Source organism: Falco rusticolus, chromosome 3 (assembly GCF_015220075.1).
Source record: "Falco rusticolus isolate bFalRus1 chromosome 3, bFalRus1.pri, whole genome shotgun sequence".
NCBI classification, from domain to species: domain Eukaryota; kingdom Metazoa; phylum Chordata; class Aves; order Falconiformes; family Falconidae; genus Falco; species Falco rusticolus.
The window spans coordinates 110,016,875-110,036,190 of record NC_051189.1 but is presented as its reverse complement, the minus strand read 5'-3'; the positions used below and the strand labels follow the sequence as shown (position 1 = coordinate 110,036,190).

Below are 19,316 nucleotides of genomic sequence, written 5' to 3'. Positions count from 1 at the left end.
GTGCAGTCATTTCCCTTTTGGCCATTATAGTCCTCACCACACTGCTTCTCCTGAGGAGTTACCTGTCTGCTTTGCTTTATGCTGCAGAGGTGATGAGTTTGGCGGTGTTTCCCCCTTCCTTGAGGTGAGGGGAACACTGGGCTTTGGTCCCTTCCACGAGCATTTTAGGCTGCATGTGTACCTCACTGGTTCTGTTTGCTAAGAAGCAGAGGGCATCAGCAGTCTGCTGGGAATGAGACTTGGGGAAGACCAAGCCTTCTGCTTTTAGATGGTAACTGGGGAGGAAAATATTGATTAGTATAAATTACTGGGAGAATAATTTCGTGTGAATATTAAAAGACGTCAGAGCCATAGTTAGCGTCTTCTCAGTGGCACACTGACTCCTCAGCGCTGCATTTGTTGGAGCGTGTAGTAGCACAGCTGCCAAGGTCCCTTTTAAAGTCTTGTGTGGTACAGCAAATACAGGATGATCGTATGAATGAGCAATCCTTCTATTGTTCCACTTCCTCAGAAGTTTAAATAGAGTATTAATCCTCTGCTCCGTTGTTATCCTCTACCTTCCCGTCAGTTTCCTTCCTCTTCTTGGTATGGTTTACGTTTAGGTGTGAGGAGAAAGTAAGACTGGCATTTTCAGCTGTTAAATGAGGTTAAACAGCTTGGTAGTGGGTGCGAGAAACATGCTCTGAGGTTAGGAACGTGATATTAATGGTTAGCAGGACCCTTATTATCAGTCCAGGGTGAATTTCCAGCTGTTAAACTTTTTGGTTAAAAATCACGTGACTGTTTTATTGTTCCCATAATTAAGTGAAACGCAGAAATTGCAGAGAGGGTGTGTACGGGTGTAAAATAAGGCATCATTTTCCTCTTCTCTTGAGGACACTGTCTGGAGTTTGACGGAAGGGAATTAGGGCTGTAAATCACCGTTTGGCAAAATGCACTTTAAACTGGCACAAAGAAAAGAAATGGAACTACTGGCATTTCTGCAGGATGAGGAAGGTTAGTCTGAGCGGACTTTGAGATGTGTAATTTTGGCAGCTGCCCAGGATGGCTGAATTGCAGGGGAGGAATGCTAATCCTTTTTGCTGGCTTTTGGCACAGTCAGTAAAAATATGCAGATATGTTTTCCAAAAAACACATCCCTCTGCAGAATGCACAGCGCACTGTGAGGATGCAAATCATACAGCAGGCTAACCTGGATGCAGCCGGTATTCCTCATTTCAGCAGCTAAAACCTCAAAAAGCAGCATATCAATTTTTGCAATGTCTGCTTGACTTGCATCCGTAAATGACAGCCTGCTGGCAGAAGGACCGGGAGGGATGATTAAAGCCATGCAACACGCCTCCTGTAACAGAAGGAGACCATCTTACAGCTTGCTAATATAATTGACTGCTTTAATTTCACCTTCTTGACTTAATATTAAAAAATCTGAAAAACAGTTACTGTTTTTACAGAAATGTACATGTAATTAATAGTCAAAAAACATAGGATAGGGAAATAATGAGCTAAAATATTTGATGACAAATGTAAATTTCAGCTTAAATATTTTACTCTGCTTGGCAGTAAATAGTTACCGGTAAAAAGACGTACAACAAGTCTTCCTGCATAAATCAAACTTCTGCTGTAGGATGGAGAATTTGCAGGCTGTGGTGTCGGCTATTCCTGCACCACAACAGGAGGAAGGAGCGGCTGTAGGCAGCGTGGCAGCTTGGCACAGCGCTCGGTGGAGCTGCTGCTGCTGCATTGAGATGTGACCCGTTCAGGTGGCTCGGCTGGCTCCTGAGGACAGCAAGCTGCAGCAGCGCTGTGCCTGCCTGCGTCCTTTCCTGCTGAAATGGTCCGCCCCGGCTTCCACTGCCAATGGGATGAGGTTGGCACCTTGAATGCAGAGATGTACCGATGAGACTTGTATCTCCAATCAGTGGAATATCCCGCAATCTAGCCATCACCAGATATCTCTGCAGATTTGAAAAATCAGATTAAATGATGTGTTTGGGCAGATTGAACCTTGCATTTTCCAGAATGCTTTGATTGAATACATCTCTGGGCCCGTGGTTTGCCATTTTCAGTTCAACTGTAGAAAGTGTTGAAGCGGCAACAGAAATTACCGTGATGGTACTTGGAGGTTGTGTTCACAGGGTTGTTTTTAATCATGTGATATCCAAAGTTTCTTTTCCAGGACTGTGGTTCCTGTTGTTGTAACAGACTGGGCGAGTCTGATGTGGCATTATTGCCCGTTTAAAAAGAGGGGCACACGTTTTACTTTCTCCCTCTCCCCGCAAACTCAGACTATATCCATGCATGTGAACGTTAGTGTTTGAGTTAGTGATGTCCCATACCAGGTTTTGCCCTTTAAAGGGGTTTGGTGCTTAAAAAGAGGAACTGCTGGATATTTTGATGCTTAATCCGATAATGAACTCAAATGTAATGATGCTCGTAGTATGAGGTTTAATTATCATTTGTCGTTCCTTTTCTTCTACCCGTTGAGTACTGCAGCAGCGGTGAGTGTGTATCCCCTGCGTTCAAGGGTGCTCGTCTGAGTACTCTCCTTGCAGTTGTTGTGCTGGAGAATGAGTGAGGCACGTAGATTATTGAGGATTTTGATATAGAAGGCACATAAACGTATTAATTGATTGGTCCAAACAGATGAATATTAAGATTGCTCCTTCAGATAACTTACCTTCAACTGATTCTTTTTGCACTGAAAATCTTCCACCTTCTTTGCAACCAGGTATTGTATAGGAGAGCAGGAAAGAGTACTGATCCCAATGGAAGTGGTTTTAGCTGTTCTTACAGACTTCGTGTTCCTGGTTTGAGGGTGTGCTGGTGAGGGGGACCATCTGCTTTACATTTCAAATAACTGTCATCATCCTACAGCTATCAGAAGACTTGTGATTTTTTTTTGGGGGGGGGGGGAGGGGGGGAAATATATTACTTTTTCCCTAGTTAACACTTTGTCTGCCAATCTTGTCTTTCAGATGGGAAGAGGAACTGACAAGAAGAATGAGCCTGGAATCTATGGTAGAAACCTTGCGAGAGGTAAGTTTTGCATAGTGTGTATTAAAAGTTGTAGCTTTTCCCTGCGCCTTTTATTATGCTGGGAATCATTTAATGGGTCTTTTAATTAAAAAGCCATCTTCTAGCGAGCAGCTGACTGCATAGCATAGTGTTGATGTTTAGAAGCTGAAGCAGGAAGGTGCTGAAGCTTCTGACCAAGCGCAGCGTGGGGGTGGCGAGGTGCCTTATCAGCCGGGCTGAGGTTAAGTGAGGAAGCATATGTTGGCCTGGTACCTCTCAGTTCTGTCTGTGCTTTCTCTTGCAGGAGGCTCAGGAAGCAGAAGCTCTCCAGGAGGAGTTAAACGAAAAGATTGAGAGACTGAAAGCAGAACTTGTGGTCTTTAAGGGTCTGATGAGTGATGTAAGTACACTGGTGAGCGGAGTGGCCGGCTCCCACTGCCTTTGTGAAATGTGTGTGTCATGCAAATGGCTTCATTCATAAAAAGGTTATGGTCTTAGTGAGTGCCGCTTTGTAGTTAGCGTTATGGCTGCTGGTATGACCTAATGCATCAGACAGATCACCCTCCCCCCTGCTTCCTGTCTGGTCTGTGTAGAGATGCATTAACTTGCTGCTTAGCCCATAACCCGGACTCTTCCCTCCCTTCCCCATTCTCCACAGCTGGCAGTGCCGGCATTCCGATCTGCAGCCATGGGGGAAAAGAAAAATCATGTTGGAGAACTCGTAGGTTAGGGAAAAGGGTTTGTCACCATGCAGCACCATGTACTGCTAACGGGGGGGGGGGTGTGTGTGTGTGTGTGTTGCTCTGTGTCAGGCAAGAAAGCGATGTTCAAAAAGATCCCAACTCCCTTTATGAAAGCTCGGAAGAGATTAACTCACTGTCACTGGTGCAGGTAGCTGGCTTTCTTTCCAGTGCTGCTTCCACCTAATTTATTTATTTATTTATTAAAAAAAAGACATTTTCTCAGGAATTTCCTCATGTCTTGTTAGATAATGACTTCCCTTCAAAGCTGGGGGATCTTTTAGGCTATGACTGGGTAATTTTCTTACATTTTGACACACTGAGAAGCATGTACCCATGCAGATACCTAGAAGGATAAGCCAGGTGAACGCTAAGTAAGGCGCCTTTCTCTGCGAGACTGAAGTAGCGCTGATGCCAGTTGTCTAATGAATGTGTCCTATTAAGCTTATTTATTCTGTAATTTTGCATAGAACTGCTTCCTTCTGTCTTTACATAAAGCTTGCAGAACCCGCTCCCTGGTGTCAAATACGTTCTCTCAGGGCCACTCGATCTGTTCATGTGAAATTTCGCTATTAGCTGTCTCTCATTTAATTGAGAATAGGCATGCTTGGTTAGAGGCAGTGTGAAAGGGAGGAACTTGTTAGGGCTGCTGCTGACTTTTTCGCCGAGGAAGAAATGTTGTTCTGTGTGGACAGAAAGGGTGGCAGTGAACGCAAACATCCTCCTCGGCTTTAGAGAACGTGTGCTTTGGGCTTTGCGAGCTCCGTCAGGGAGAAGCGAGCCAAAGGGAAGCAGTGAAAATGCTTGTTTTGAATCCCACTGTGTAAATATTTAGAGGAGAGAAATGCTGGATGTTGGTATGTGACTCTTGCCTTCCTGCGGATAAGAATCACTGATACCTACTCAGTGGATAAGATTGTGTTTGGAGTGTGTCAGTCTTTAGAAATTTCTTATTCTTAGTGTTTTGGAAAACAAAAATCTCTAACTTGTCAAACAATGGTTGACAGGGGTTGGAGAAGAACTCTTGTCTAATAATAAAAAAAAAAAAAATTAAAAAAAAAACCAAACCCAAAGCTTTCTTCTTGGAAAGGGGATTTGATATTGAAGAATGCTCTGCAAAGAGTTTTTCTGCTTTTCTGGTCAAAGTGGAAGCATTGCCCCTAGCCATTGAAGTGGTACGTTCTAACAGAGTAAGTCTTGTCCAGGCTGGAAAATGTGCCTTTTTTAAAAAATGTTTCTTCATCAGGAGCCAGATGTACTATCTGAGTGGGAGTGTTTCTTACAAATTATGTTTATAGTTACTGCCCAGAGTGAAGCAAGACAAAATAATACTCATGTAGAATTTTTGCTAGGCTGGAGCCAGGTTAATGCCAATGAAGAGGAGCATTTTCTGTGTCACAGGCTTTCGTGGATCTCTTTAGATCCAGTCTTGATTTTGTTTTCATAGTATGTATGATGTTGCTGTGTAGCCTGGATTCTGTTTTAAAAGCAGCGTCTTGTAGGCACAGTTCTGTCTGAAAGGGGGAGATGTGTTGCATAGTCACCAGGTATTAGATTTCATTCTATTCTGCACGTGCCCAACAGGGTTTTTCTTCTCCATTTTTAAAGCTTTATTGACCTGTGAAAGTTTACTGTTGCCACATCTAGCAGTTGTTTTGGGGTGGGTATAGGTTTTTTGGTGGCAAATCACTCTTGAGTTGAAATTTTATTAGAATTGGATATGAAATGTGAATTATTAGCTGTCTAGTCTATTCAGATTGTCCGTGTACTGCCTTTCCTGGATTGTTTAAGAATAGTATACCCTGGGGTTAGAGAGATACTGTGGGGTATCTCTTCTTTCCTGAACTGTATAATAATAGAAGATAATCACTACTGTCCTTCCTGCAGCCCATGACAGACCTGGACACAAAGATTCAAGAAAAGGCCATGAAGGTGGACATGGACATCTGTCGGCGAATCGATATCACAGCCAAGCTGTGTGATGTAGCGCAGCAGCGCAACTCTGAAGACGTTTCCAAGATATTCCAGGTGATTAGGCCATGAATTTTCCATAGGGTAGGACGAGAAGTGAGGGGACAGGAGGGAGCAGTGCTGAGGATTGTGGTCCAGGACGTTTGCCTTTTCTTGAAATTTCTCTCTGTAGACTTATTTTCTTCTTTCTCAGTCTTGAAGCGTAGCTCTCTTCTGCAGAAGCTGCTGTAGTACTAAGCACAAAATTTAGAGAGTTTAAAAAAAAAAGTCTCAGGATGAACTTTAAGACATGCTGTTAGTCTGATGCTAGCCTACAATGAATGCAGGGAAAAAAGGCATTACAGGGTCTAGGTTTGTATAAATGGCTTCCTCACATTTGTTCCCTTCACAAGTGAGAGGTTTTAAGCTTGTGGAACTGTCATCTGAATGTCTTTATTTCTGGCCCAAGCTCCGTGGCCAGAAATAACGCTTCTGTGGTGGTGAGCTATGACTGCTTGGTGAGACTAGAAACTCCAGTTGCTTTCCTTGAGCTATTGTGGCTCCTTGGTGCTGGTAGGAAAGTCCTTTAATTTGCTCCAAAAGCAAGCAGTAACAGCTCTGTGTGGAGCAAACCTGTAACTCCCGATGCAGTTGGTCTTCTGACATAACTGCAGTTTCAATTGCAATTAACCCAGCTTCCTTCCACTTTGATCTAAATGTGTCTTGTTCGGTCTTTCAGCAAGTCTGATGCTTTCCTCTATAGCGATGCCATATAGTGTGCCAAGTGCTGTACAGAACCACTGTAAAAGATCCCTGTGGTCTCTCCTGGTCGTGCTTTCTGGCTATAGTGGAGTTGCCTAAAGGTTTGATGGGGTTTTTTTCTTACGTATCCCAAAAGACTCAACTCTCCTTATTGGAGACAGTTTTTTTTTTTTTTTTTTTAGCCTGTTGAGCCATTGCATTGTGATGGTGGTTCCTTCTTGTCTTTGAGTAGAATTGCTATGCTCAATTTCTGCTCAAAGGCAACTGCGAAGCACGCTTTTGGTCGGGCATGCAGTGGTTAAAATGATCCTCACAGAGAACAGCACCAGTGAGGGATGGTTTATATGCCAACTAGAGGAAAAATTCCAGTAGGCTGGGAGCGGACTGTGTGTTTGGGACTGCGGCACCACCTGTGAATATCTCTTACAGTCACAGCCCTCGGGTGAAGAAGTGATCCTCTGCACCCTTTGCAGGGGTATCCCTTGGGTTCTCTGCACGTCTGTGAATTTCATTTCTTTGAGGTTGTCCAGGCGTTTTTCATGGTTCAGTTAAACCCTTCTTCTGACAACCTGCAGATGAGCAGCCTGCCTCCGCGGTGGGGTGGGACTGACCTGAAATAAAGGCTTTTCTAGAAAGGCTTCCCGGCTACTCTTTCGTGGTGGTTCGATGCAGGGAGCAACAGCCTGTGGCGGTGGCAGGAGAGGGAGAGTTCTGTCATTGCTCTGGAGCCTGCTGCCTGGGCGCTCCTGCCAGCTTACGCTTTTACCCTGTATCATTCTAACCTCTGCATGTTCTCTGGTAGATCATAGACTGGTGTCAGTGAGCAGATGAACATCTGTAGAGCGCTGGCAGCCTGCAGCTTGCTTTGCTCTTCACCGTTCTGAACTGCTTCCTTGTGCTCTGTGTTCACCACTCATTAACAGATGCGATTCCCGTTTTGAATACGAGCAATCCCTGAGTTGCCTGGGAACTGATGAACGGTTATATTTGCTCAAACCTAACGCCTCTCCTTCTTTATTTCTGCCCCTCATGGCGCAGTACCTCAGTTGAACCTTCTAGTTACTGCTCTTCTCTCCAATTAAGGTGGCTTCCAAGAAGAAAGAACGCAAGCTCACATCTGACGATGACCTCTCTGAACAGGATGGAGATAATGGCAGGTTCTCTGACGATGAGGTCAGCTGTTCTTTGAACATCACGGATGAAATGAAGCGTATGTTTAATCAGCTGTGAGTATCGTGGACAGCATGGGGGAAAGCTTAATCTGAAGTGCAAACTTAGTCCCAGAGCATCTGAGCTGCCAGCATGGTGCATACTTCAAGGTTTTCTGGAAGTTCAAATGAAATTAATTAATTTTTGTTCCTCCCTTATGTAGGGGGAACTATAGAAAATATAAAAAAAAAAAATCTACTTCTACTACTATGCACTGTTACAACTGTAGCAAAAGAAGAAACATGCAACAACAACAAAAGTACAAAACTTGAGTCTGTTCTGTACGTTTGGCTGAATATTAGATTTCTAGAGTTTTGGAAAGAACCATGCTGCTGCTTGGGCTGGATAGAATTTGGCAATGTTGCTGAAAGCTCGGTTTGAAATGGATACAGACTTTTCTCTAGTATTTTTCATGACTTTTCAGTTGAGCTATAGAAAAATGGTAGCGGCGGATCTGGCTGGAAGATGAGTTCTGGCAGTGAATAGCAGTTTCTAGATTCCAAGAATATCGGTGTTATAAGCCTTGCTGCAAAGTCTGGTCTCCCAGTGTGGAAGAATTGCAATTTTGCCTTAAGTTTTACCCTAAACTGAAGTGTTAGGAAGCTTGTAGCAGCTGAGAAGAGACTCTCTGCACCTTGGTGCTCCACAAAGCAGTTCAGGAAGCTGCCTAGCAATGTGTCCTGCTTTCCTCTCCTGCTGTCCTGGAATCGGTGGAGATGGCCACAGCCTGGTGAGACTTTTGTGGGTCTCTGCTGTTTTCTTTGGGCAGAGAAAAGCCCCAGCAAGCACCGTAGGGCTGACTTCCCTAGTGTTCAAATATGGGTGTCTTCTGCCAAGTTCTGCATGACTGCAGAGGGAAGAATTCCCAGTGCTTTCCCACACAATGTAGGACAGTATGTAATACGTAGGAGTATTACAAGTTATCTAAGAAGCACTAACTCCTGTGTCAGCTGTTGCCAAAAGTTCTACTTTCAGGAAGTCTGTGTCTCTCTTTTTGCCTGAATTTCAGACTTAGGAGGGCATGTTTTTTGTGAAAGTTAGGACTCTTGTTTTAGATGTCTTTAGGCCCTTATTAATATTAAGTGTTGTAAATACTTACCCCCTGGTCCAATTACATATGCACAGAGTGCTGCAGGATTCTCGATACATTCAAATTGGGTTGATCTAGAAAGCGTTCATGGCTTATTGGAGATGGTACATTTCTAAGGATGGCTGGGTTTGGGGTCTTTGTGAAGTAGAAAATAATAGTTTACAAATAGCTGAAGATGTTCTCTTTTTAACAGAAGTAAAGCAACTTGCATTTTCTCCGTAACAAATGTAATCTTTAAGTGTCTAGTAGTAAAAAGTCACAATCCAGCCGACTTTGAACAGTGTCTATGTCTGAAGTAAGCAGCAGTCAGAACTGGGAACCTCTGTGCTCTCTGACAAGGAGAGCTTTTGCAAAAAGAAACCAATTTGAAGAAGTTGAATTGCAAAAGGCACAATCATGTATGTCCAAGTGACTTGGGTTGTTTTAGAATTATTTTTTAGAGTCATGCTGAGTATAGACAAATAGCCTGTCTCTCTTGCCAAGCTCTTCAGCCTCCTAAAGACGGTATTGGACTCGGCGTCCGGACTGAGATGTTATCTGCTTGAAAGGAAGTGAGCTAAAGTAATAAAAATGCATTGGTCTGAAATTAGCAGACTGCTGCTGGGAGCCATTTCAGGTTTTTGTCAGGCCTCCTTAACAAGGACAAGAAGCAGCTACTAGTGTTTTGCTGTGCTGCTGTTCAAAGCCAAAGGGACTCGAGTGCCTTCTGAAACTTTCCTTTATTGCACAACTGACCGTACTAAAAGGGCTTGACCAAATAACAGTGTTAAAGGTCACTCTTGCCACTGTTTGTTCTCAGTCTTAAGTGGCTGTAGTAGCACCTTCTGTTGGTCAAGGCAGCAATCGGTATTTATGCTCACCTGCGCACCGTCTCGGGGTTCAGATTTTTCATAGTTGTTACTTTTGAAAATAATGTTTAAGGGCTGCAGAGAAACAGTTGGCTGAACTTCTACGTGAAAATCACCAGGGAGTCTTCTGATGGCTGTTTCTTGTAAAATTCCTCGAACTGTGTTTGGGCTCATTTTCCCATGTATAAAAAGAATAGTTTAAAACATTTTTGTGGTTTTGCAAACCGGGGAAACTAATGTGCAGCACCATCTGGAGGACAGAGCTAGGACTGTGTACTTGAACCAGGAATGCTAACAAGGATCTTTTATTCTGCTTTGGCATGGCAAGGAGCCCAGGAGCAAGAGACCTGGACAGTGGCAAAGCCTGTTTGTAAAAACTGTGAGGATTTTCCGCTGCTGCATTGTCTCCTTCATTCAGTTCTCGCAGCCTCTTTTTTTCTAGATTAATTAAAGGACCGAGGGAGTGGGACTGGAGTAGTTTTCACTAATGCTTTTTCCGTTATCTTAACAGTCGTGAGACATTTGATTTTGATGACGACTGTGATAGTTTAACGTGGGAGGAGAATGAGGAAACGTTGCTTCTTTGGGAAGACTTCACAAACTGCAATCCTTCAATTGACCTCCAAGGAGAGGTGAGTTTATTTCCGTTATTTTCTCGAACTATTCTCTGCAGAAACTGTATCCCTCAGCTGCTCTTTTAGCCATTTGAGCCTTCGGATATTTGACTGGTGATCTAGTTTGCCACGCAAACTTGCTTTGATTTTAAAATCCTCTTAGTGCTTTCTCTCTATGGTTGCTTTTCAGTCTGTGCCATTTGCCAAACTTCATTTCTTCTGCTCCTTCAAACTGAGTATTTGAAAGTACCAAGCGAGTGTCAGAAGACTCAATGTGTGTCTAGCTGTTAGCAGAGCATCACGCCATCTGTCACCCTAAGCAGTCACTTATCCAAAGCCCTGTATCTTCCACGCAGCATCTCACTTTCTCTGTAGATTATCATTCACACTTTAATTGTCAAAATAGAACGTGTAATGTGGGGGATGGTATTGCACAGAGGAAAAAAAAAAACCCACACCTCGGTATGGTCTGTGGAAGATGTTAAAGTCTGTATACCCCGTTGCAAACAAAGAAGCTGTGGTTGCAGGACTGCATAAGGCCCCAGGGATCTTCTGAACTGTGAATCTTGTGCTTCCATCTTCCCAGTCAATAGGAATCTCCTGGCGCTGGTGGATAATAAACAGCTTGCTTTTAATCCTTACGATCCCACGCAAAGCTAGCTAATGGCTGCACGCTGCCTCATTCAGTGACTCCTGAGCCTTTTTAAACAAGCCTAAAGAGTGATTGAACTGGCAAGGTCTGGCTTTGTGCAGGTAGTCTTAAATGTGATGCTATTATTTCACTACTGAGTAGCACAACAGCAGTAGGTAAGAAATAATCCTGCCTTCCTCCATCACCGCTGCAGTGTAAGGATGCTGAGGCAGCAGTCTCCTGAATATTGTCTTGTGTTGACTGCCAGGGGTGTGTTAATTTTACGTCTTCCCATTTGTGTATCATCTGGCATACACTGAAACTGCAGAGATTACTTAGAAGTGCTAGGACTGCAGAAAGCGGCGTACTTAGCTACGTGTCGTCTTTTGAGCAGGGAGAGTGGCAGAGTGATAACGTGTAGCCATGTGCTGGAATTAGTGACAGATTTATTTGCATATACCCATGTGTGCATGTATAAGCGCAGCTATCGGAGGAATATTGCCGAACTCAGACCTTACGTGCGAAAACTCTAAAGGTTTTAAGAAGCTTAAATCCTTCTAAATGAAAATTATACAAGGAGAGGGTAGATTTGTCTTGTAGATGGAGATTCAGAATAAAGACTGCTCTGTCTGTGCCTGGTCTTTAACATAGTGCTTTACATGCCTGAATCTTCCTTCCACTGGCTTTATTCCTTTCAAGTTCTTACATGGTGCCCTAGCCACCTTCTTTAATGACCTTCCTCCTTAAAGCATTTCTGCATGTAAAAGGATAAGTGGAATGAGTCTTGTAACTATAGGCTGGATAGCTTGACGTTGATACCAGGTGTGATCCTGATAAAGCTGCCACAGATGTGGCCAAAGGGTGGAAACATAATTAATGCTCATCAGTGCAGTTGCATTAAATTGATTTTTTTATTATTTTTTTTTTCTGGAAAAGGGAGGTAGTTAATAGCATGAAGGAGAGCATGAACAATGACATTGTTTTTAATCTCTTCGTGACAGCATGAAATAGCGCTGTATGTTTTGTAGCCCAGACCATATTGGCAATCCAAAGTGATAAGGATATGGGAGCTGTTGTCTGGCAGGATGTTTCCTTTGGGACAGCATGTGTTCTTGCGTGTGGTGTTTTCATCGATAGCATGCAGGAGAGAGCTTGCTTTATCTAGTGGTTAAGTGAAGAATTTCAATAGGATGGAGACTTGAAAGGACTCGAGAGTAATTTGTAATCAGAAAATGAGAATTCCAGTGCAAAGCCGTAAGTCGTGGTGTGGTCAATGCAAGGGAATACTTAGTTTCATGGCTGGAGAGCATTACAGTCTATCCAAGTGTGATCAGACTGTGAAAGGTTCGGGAAAATCCATGGTTTTGGTTCTTTGACATCATCAGGTATATGCGTTTAGTTGCCGGAGCTTTGGTCTGTAGGTTCCTTGATCAGAGACTTTATCTTTGTGTGTCCAAAGCCATGGTCATGGTACAAAAATGTCTCCCGCTATGCCAGGTCTAAGCGGCAGAATGTTGCTTGCCTGCATAAAAATGTATTGAAAAAAATCTTTGCACGAAAGAGGTTAACAACCTGCAGTTCTGAGTGAGGTTAAATAAGGAAATCTTCAGTCTGCTACTGAATTCCTTGTTAGTTCCTTGCTAATGCTTTGTGTCCTCCTTTCCCCTGCAGGAAGAAAACCTGGGAAACTTGATCCACGAAACAGAGTCTTTCTTTAAAACGAGAGACAAGGAATACCAAGAAACAATAGGGCAGATAGAGGTAAGGAAGTGGTTCGTGACAGTATGAATTGTTTCTGATGGATGAAAACATGCAGTGTTCCGGTCCACTGTACCCACAGAGGAAAGGTGGAATGTCTCTATATCCAAGAACGCAAAGGTGTTTTCCTTTGACATCATCTTGGGATTTTTTTCTAAATGTCATTCTCTATGCAGCACTGTTACTGAGTAAGCATAAATCTGTAGCTTGTGGAGAGAGAACCTTCAGAACAAAGAGAACAAAAGCACGCTATCATTCATTTTCCCCTGTTTGTCCTGCACATCCACCATCACACTGGGAAATGCTTTACGAGATGTGGCCTCGCAGGTCACCAGGCACAACAGCTGTAGCTTCTCAACCATCTTTGCCCTGCCTAGAATATGCTTTCAGTAATTACTGCATGTTGACAAACAAGATGCCAAACAGCAGAAAAAAAAAAAAACCTCAAGGGCTGTTTAAAAAGTGTTGAGCTCTGATTGGAATACGCTTCATAAGCTGATGAATACATTGGCAGTATGCAACACCGAGGTTAAACATATATTGTGCGGGTGTTTTGGCTTGGCTCTGGGCAGCGTTAGCATCCCCACCAGTATGTAAAATCGAGCAATGCTGGGAGAAGCTGCTAGCAGCTCACCTTAGGCTGATTATTTTCTCTCATTTCTTACAGCTGGAATTGGCCACGGCCAAGAGTGACATGAATCGCCACCTTCATGAATATATGGAAATGTGTAGTATGAAAAGGGGCCTGGATGTACAAATGGAAACCTGTCGTAGGCTTATCAAAGGCTCAGCTGACAGGTAATAAGCTACCACCATTCTGCCTGGGGTGCTTCAAGAATTGTTTCCTGCCAAGTTGTTTTAAAGGCAATAGTACCATTTTGTCCTAAAGCTTTGTCTTTTAGATAATCCTGTTTGGTTCAGGGCCAAATACAAGTCTTATAAGGAGCCCTATAAAAGTGTCTAGGTTCCTACACACAGTAACACTGCTCAGGATTCAACACTTATTGGTAAGACCAGGGATCTCTAACCTGGACAGATGTTTAGTCTTCATGTCGTAGATCTACAACTCTTGAACAAAGCCCAGAATAAATCTTGACTGTGGACCTACATGAAGAACGTGGGTTTTAATCTTCTCATGTGTTAAGAACTCTATACTATGATGGATTTTCTTATCTCTTGCTCACCCCCAGTACACGCCCTGGCTTCAAAGAACAAGATAATAAACTTTTTGGGGGTTTTCAAGACGGTACGTATTATGGAAGATGAGAGTCTCTGTAGGATGTTCATTGGACTTAAGTGTCCTGCTCCCTGTCAGGAAACCTAGGGCAGCCTTTATGTTTGTATAGGAGATTGCAGGGGTGGGGTGGCAGCACACGGGCTGCTGACGTTTACAACTGATATTTACTGTAAACCCAAAGTTTAATGTTAATAAAGGATACTTTAAATTGTTTTGGGCAGTGAAAGGACCATCTTCTTTAAAGATTCCTCCCCCCGCCCCCCCCTTCTCTCATTGATATTTAATTTCTTGTTTAAACCTTTCTCTTAATTTTTCGACAGAAATTCTCCATCTCCCAGCTCTGTAGCCAGCAGCGACTCAGGAAACACAGATGAAATTCAGGACGATTTGGACAGAGAGACGGATGTGGAGCCCATGGTCAGCTGATACGTAGTTGGAGCATTCTGGTGAAAGGGAAGATGGAAGAAAAGATTAAAAAACAATACACTGATGGGGGGAAAATAAGACTCGTAAGCCCTTGCACAGGGTTTCTAAGGACTCATTCCTACACGCATCCCCACCCCACCCAAGGATTGGTGCTGTAAATTTCTATTGTTATACAAATCATAAATGCAGAGTCCTGTAAGAAAACATGGTGTTTTAATTGTGCCTTTGCCCCAAGCTGAGCCACTTTGAGCTCCAGTGGAATATTAATAGCAGGTGTTTTTATAAAAAATATTACTTTAAAAAAATCTGGTAGCAGCAGAGAATGGTGCTGCAAAGGCTCTGGGTATCTCAATAAGCTTATGGGTTTATTGAACTGCGCACTGATTGGCAAAAGGAATGCTGGCAAAATGAGAAGCAAACCCAAGACAATTAAGGTACAATTACCAATGTCTGGCACAAAAAAGAATGCCTCAAAATTGAACTGTAAACATTTAAGAATAATAGCAGGTGTCGAGGCAGCTTTTAGGATTAAGCAGTTATACAATATTAAAAGGAGTTACTTCATTCCGTCTTTCTGGGTAAAGGAGCCTTTGAGATTTGTGCAAACTTTCTGCTAGGCTCCAGAATCCGAAGCAGCAGGTCTCAGCTCGGTGGCAAAGCAGGTGGACAGAGGAGGGTTCAGTGGGGTGGGACTATCACTGATAAACTACTATGCAAAAAAAAAAAAAAAAAAAGCTCGCCTTATTTATATGGAATGTTTGGTCCCTGCTGGGCTACAGTTATCTCTTGGGGAAAGGAAAGCTAAAAACAAATTTGCACATGTTAGTTATCTGTAGAGCTTCTTTTGAGGAGGACCTTTGTTTCCAGTGATTGGATTAAGAGGGGAATCAGCCCTTCAGTTCCGTGTTGTTTTGTGTTTTCCTTTTTTCAGTTTTTTTTTGGTGTTTTTTTTTTTGGTTAAAAACCATAATGTTTGCAGATTTTACTTTGCTGACAGGGAGATAACTCCCATTTTATGCTGCTTTCATGATGTTTAGAGTGGGGTAGTTGAAGCATTGGGATAAACGGACATGTGGGGGTGTAGATGTAGACTTGAGACATGCCATTGGGAGAGTTCCAGACCACTGTTCTTCAGAAAAGCTGAACATCGGAAAATACTGTAATCCTTTTTAGGGCATAGTGAAATGAATCCCAAACTACTGCTGCCCAAGAACGAGGGAAGAACAGCCATGTGCTTTCTCTGTGAGAAAGTGAGGAGACGTAGGCTTTGTCAGTCTTTCTGTATTTTTACACAGGAGAAAGCAGCACCAGAAGTTGGATCACTTGGTGGTATTTTGAGGAAACTCTGGCATAATCAAGCTGTTCATGGTTATAATGGGAATTGTAGCACCTCAGCCAGGTAAAAACAGGGTATAAACCTCAGCCAATAATTTTTTGTTTGTGTTTTGGGGTTGGTTTTTTTTTTTAGACTAAAGTTGGAAGTGTAGTTAATACTGTCTAAAGGTAACTGTGTAGTTAACTAGCAGTTGTAAGACTTGGAGTAAATACCAAATGTTTTTGGTTTTTTTTTTTTTTACCTGCCAGATAGCTTAGAAACTGCTATGTAGGGGCAGTGCTAGGACTGGACAGGGACATATCAGATTTAAGCACCCTCTCAGTGTTACGTAAAGGTAAGCTGGCCAATCTTTTTAGCTTCCTGAGTATTGTTTCCAAGCCCCTCTCACGTATTGATCTGAAATCAGCGGGGTTGCATTGTAAGCATACAGCCAGTATAGATCAGTGTTGCTTTCTTCCAAAAAGAGCTCAAGTGTCTTGGCAAACAGCGCGTTCCTGGGCAGAAATGCCTCTTTGGCGCAGCTGTGCAGGGCGGCAGGGCCTCGGAGGGTTTCTGTGCCCGCTGTAACTGTGGGTACAGTAATGTCGTCTTCATTTGAGTTTCCCGTGTCGCTGCCTGGAGTTTCATCGCTGTTCAGATCAGTCTCCTACTTGGACACAATGGTGCTTTTGGGCCACATGAATCAGATGGGCTCCGTGGTTTTTTCAGCGTGGGGAGGAGTTCTGGGATGATTCATCTGGATCCACAATGTGGAGGCCACGATCTGCAGTTGCTGGCTTCTGAGAAAATAGATGCAAGGATATTCTTGTGGTTTCCTTACTGATTGAAATGCTCAGTGCAGTTATTCATAGAGTAGCTAGCGACTCCCTGGTTCCTGTGGTGTGGGTTAGGGGCTTTTTCAAAGCCTGTTTCAACGCGTAAATGTAGATAACTTTTCTCTGGGAAAGAAACCTTATTCCAAAGTGTTCATTCCTATTATTTCTTAGGTGGCCAAAGTGGTAAATGTCACGTTCACTGGGGCTGCAAGCTGGGGTGGGTGGGTGGGGGCCAGAGATGCGATATTTTTTTGAGGGGGCTGGGACTGCATGTTTTCAATAAAGTACTCTTAAGGTTTTTGAAGCCTGTATGAACTACAGCTGCTAATACGTAGTTTCTCACAAGGCTGAGAAACCATCTGCCAAAGCTGAGTGTCTGTAATGCTTTAGTGACTTTGGTGGAGGCATTGTGAAGCAATCGACTTGCACAGTGAGTCGGCCTCATCAGAGGCTGTCGTTGGCTCTCCTGAGTTATGAAATGCTCTTTGGTACTGGAGAAACTGAGCAACATTAATGGCCGTCCGGCTTAGCTGCTGTTTGCTGGTTTGTTTGTTTGTTTTCCTTAAAACTCAGTGTCCTAGTAGGAAAAAGGCTGAGTGTTCCTGAAACTAGTAGCTGGTATGTTGAGGGTAGGAAAGAATATCCTTAGTTTGATGGTGAGAGCCAAGTGAGGAAGCAGAAATTCAGCTGTGGAAACAAGCTAGCTGTAACCTACAGTTTATCTCATAGCCATAATTATGAGGAGCATCTGTAATAGGGTTGCATTTGTTGGTAATTTGTAAGGGATGTGGGTCTATAGTAGAGGATATAGAAATAATGTGTATGGTGGTGATGTGTATGATGGTAAATTACCATGGTTGTTGGTCTCTGTTTCTTATAACCATATGTAATCCATTTTTAAAGAAGAAAAGGTGATTTCGTACTTGGGATTGGGGTTTTGTTTTCATTTAGGCTGTGTAGGACTTGGTGGATCAACCTTTCGGGAATTACTATGGTTGATCCTTGATAGTTTTTCTAGGAGGTCTTTTGGTTTAGTTTCAAGCGATGCTGCTGATTTAGCCGACAGTGGTCCTGTTCTGTTTGCGTATAACCACTCTGTATAAACCAGATCAAAAGCTTGCCAGAAAAAAATGGTGAAAATGCTGGAAATGATTTTGATGACCTCTTTCTTTTTCCTTTGTAAAGCTGTAAATACTTTATTTTTGTTTTCTATTCTTAATGCGGTGTCATATTGACACTTTTTTAGACTTACAATCAGAAAATCCTCCTCATTGTTTCTCATTTTTTAAAGGGGGATTTCAAGGAAGCAAATTTTTTTGCTTGTTAGCAGTGTAATAGATCAAATTCCTAAAATGGGTTTGTACAAACAATGTTTTCAGTAAACAAACGGCAGTTGCTTTTGTGGATGCATGTTGTTCAAAAATGTCCAAAGAATAATGTGGTACAAACATTTTTTTCAAAGACTTAGTAATTATAATATTAGTTCACACAAGGAAAAACAAAATTCTTTAAGAAAACAAGTGTCGGGGCTGGGGGGGACTATAATGAAACTCATCTAAGCTAAATGTGTAATCTATTTATAAAAAACACAGTATATATTCTATTTTTATTAGAGGTTTTTAAAGTGCAAACAGAATTCTGTTAGCAAATGCAATTATTCCCTTGTAAAGTATCTTCTGCTCTGATGTGACTCCAAATTCTCAAACGGTTTCAAGTGGCAACATGGGAACAATCTAACAGGTACGGCTGTGAAGCACTTGCCCATCGCTTCCTAGGAGCAAGAGAAGGGGGGGTGGGGGGGAAGTAAAAGAAATAACAGCTTTTCTGCAGCTGCAGGAGTATTGCTGTTTCTCCTGGTTCGGTTTTTTCCTTCCCCTGATGGCGTGGCATTCTGCTGAAGAGAGTAAGGACCTCTTTTGCTCTCCTAAACCCCAGGGGTGATTGCAGCACAGTAGTTTTAAAATCTGCCCCAGAGTGGGTTTTGTGCTTTACCTGGTTAGAAGATAAATGATGTTTGTCTGCACTGGCATAAATTGGAATTAACTTGATGAGACAAATTAATAGATTGGAATTGTGCCTGAATAGAGTTCTAAAGCTGCTTCTAATACATGATTATTTTTTTTTGCATAACCATTCCTGCCAGCAAAAACACAAGTAGAGTCCTTGGTCCAGGGTTGGCTTGAGGAAAAGCCACAGCGATCGGTGGGTGCTCACAGCCTTGCCACAGCGCTGCGGGCTCTGTAAAGCAGCTATTTCCTTCTGTTTCCCTTGGCTCTGGAGAAAGGCGGGGGAATGTTTGTGTTGGAGCACGCAAAGAAGAGAATTGCAATATTGGGAAGTGTCTGATTGTGTTTCACGTTTGAGAGTGCTTCATTTTAGAGCTGAATGTTAAAAGCACGATTTATCACAGCAACATTAAGAAATTATAGTGCTTCCAGGGTGTAATAATACCCTGAGGAGGATTTTTCACATTTTGCTTCAGGACTTCTGGGTTTTTTATTCTTTTGCACTGGTCCAGGACTTTGTTGCAGGGGAACACACAGGTTTTAAAAATACCTGCCTTCAGTGTTAAGTCACACAAATGCTTGGTTTTAAGCTTTTAGTAGAATGTAACTTCTGTCAGTTCGAGTTTTAAATGAGAAAAGAAATTGCCACTCTAAGGCAACGCATAGTATCCTGGTGTTAATAATGCAGGGTTCAGAGGTGAACATAAACACTACCTGCCAAATTCTTCATTCAGTCCCTTGCCAGCCCGTTTCTGGGGAGGGGAACACCGAAGGCTTGAACACAAGTCTTTGGCAGAGTAGTGAAGAAACACTTGATTATTTCTTTTTGTCTGTTTTTGTGTGTAGTTCAGTGTCTTAAGACCCTTCTGCATTTGCGGG

General features: G+C 42.8%; 1 protein-coding gene across 1 annotated transcript in view; it reads left to right on the top strand.

Moving 5' to 3' along the window:
* Positions 1–15,041, top strand: part of IFFO2 (intermediate filament family orphan 2) — a 37,686-nt gene extending 22,645 nt beyond the window's left edge. Inside the window, exons 2-9 of the mRNA XM_037381723.1 lie at positions 2,976–3,036; positions 3,320–3,415; positions 5,643–5,783; positions 7,551–7,693; positions 10,126–10,246; positions 12,531–12,620; positions 13,285–13,415; positions 14,175–15,041. Of these exons, the coding sequence (XP_037237620.1) occupies positions 2,976–3,036; positions 3,320–3,415; positions 5,643–5,783; positions 7,551–7,693; positions 10,126–10,246; positions 12,531–12,620; positions 13,285–13,415; positions 14,175–14,280 (889 nt within the window). The 3' untranslated portion in view covers positions 14,281–15,041. The remainder of the gene's footprint in view (positions 1–2,975; positions 3,037–3,319; positions 3,416–5,642; positions 5,784–7,550; positions 7,694–10,125; positions 10,247–12,530; positions 12,621–13,284; positions 13,416–14,174) is intronic.
* Positions 15,042–19,316: the final 4,275 nt, after the last annotated feature.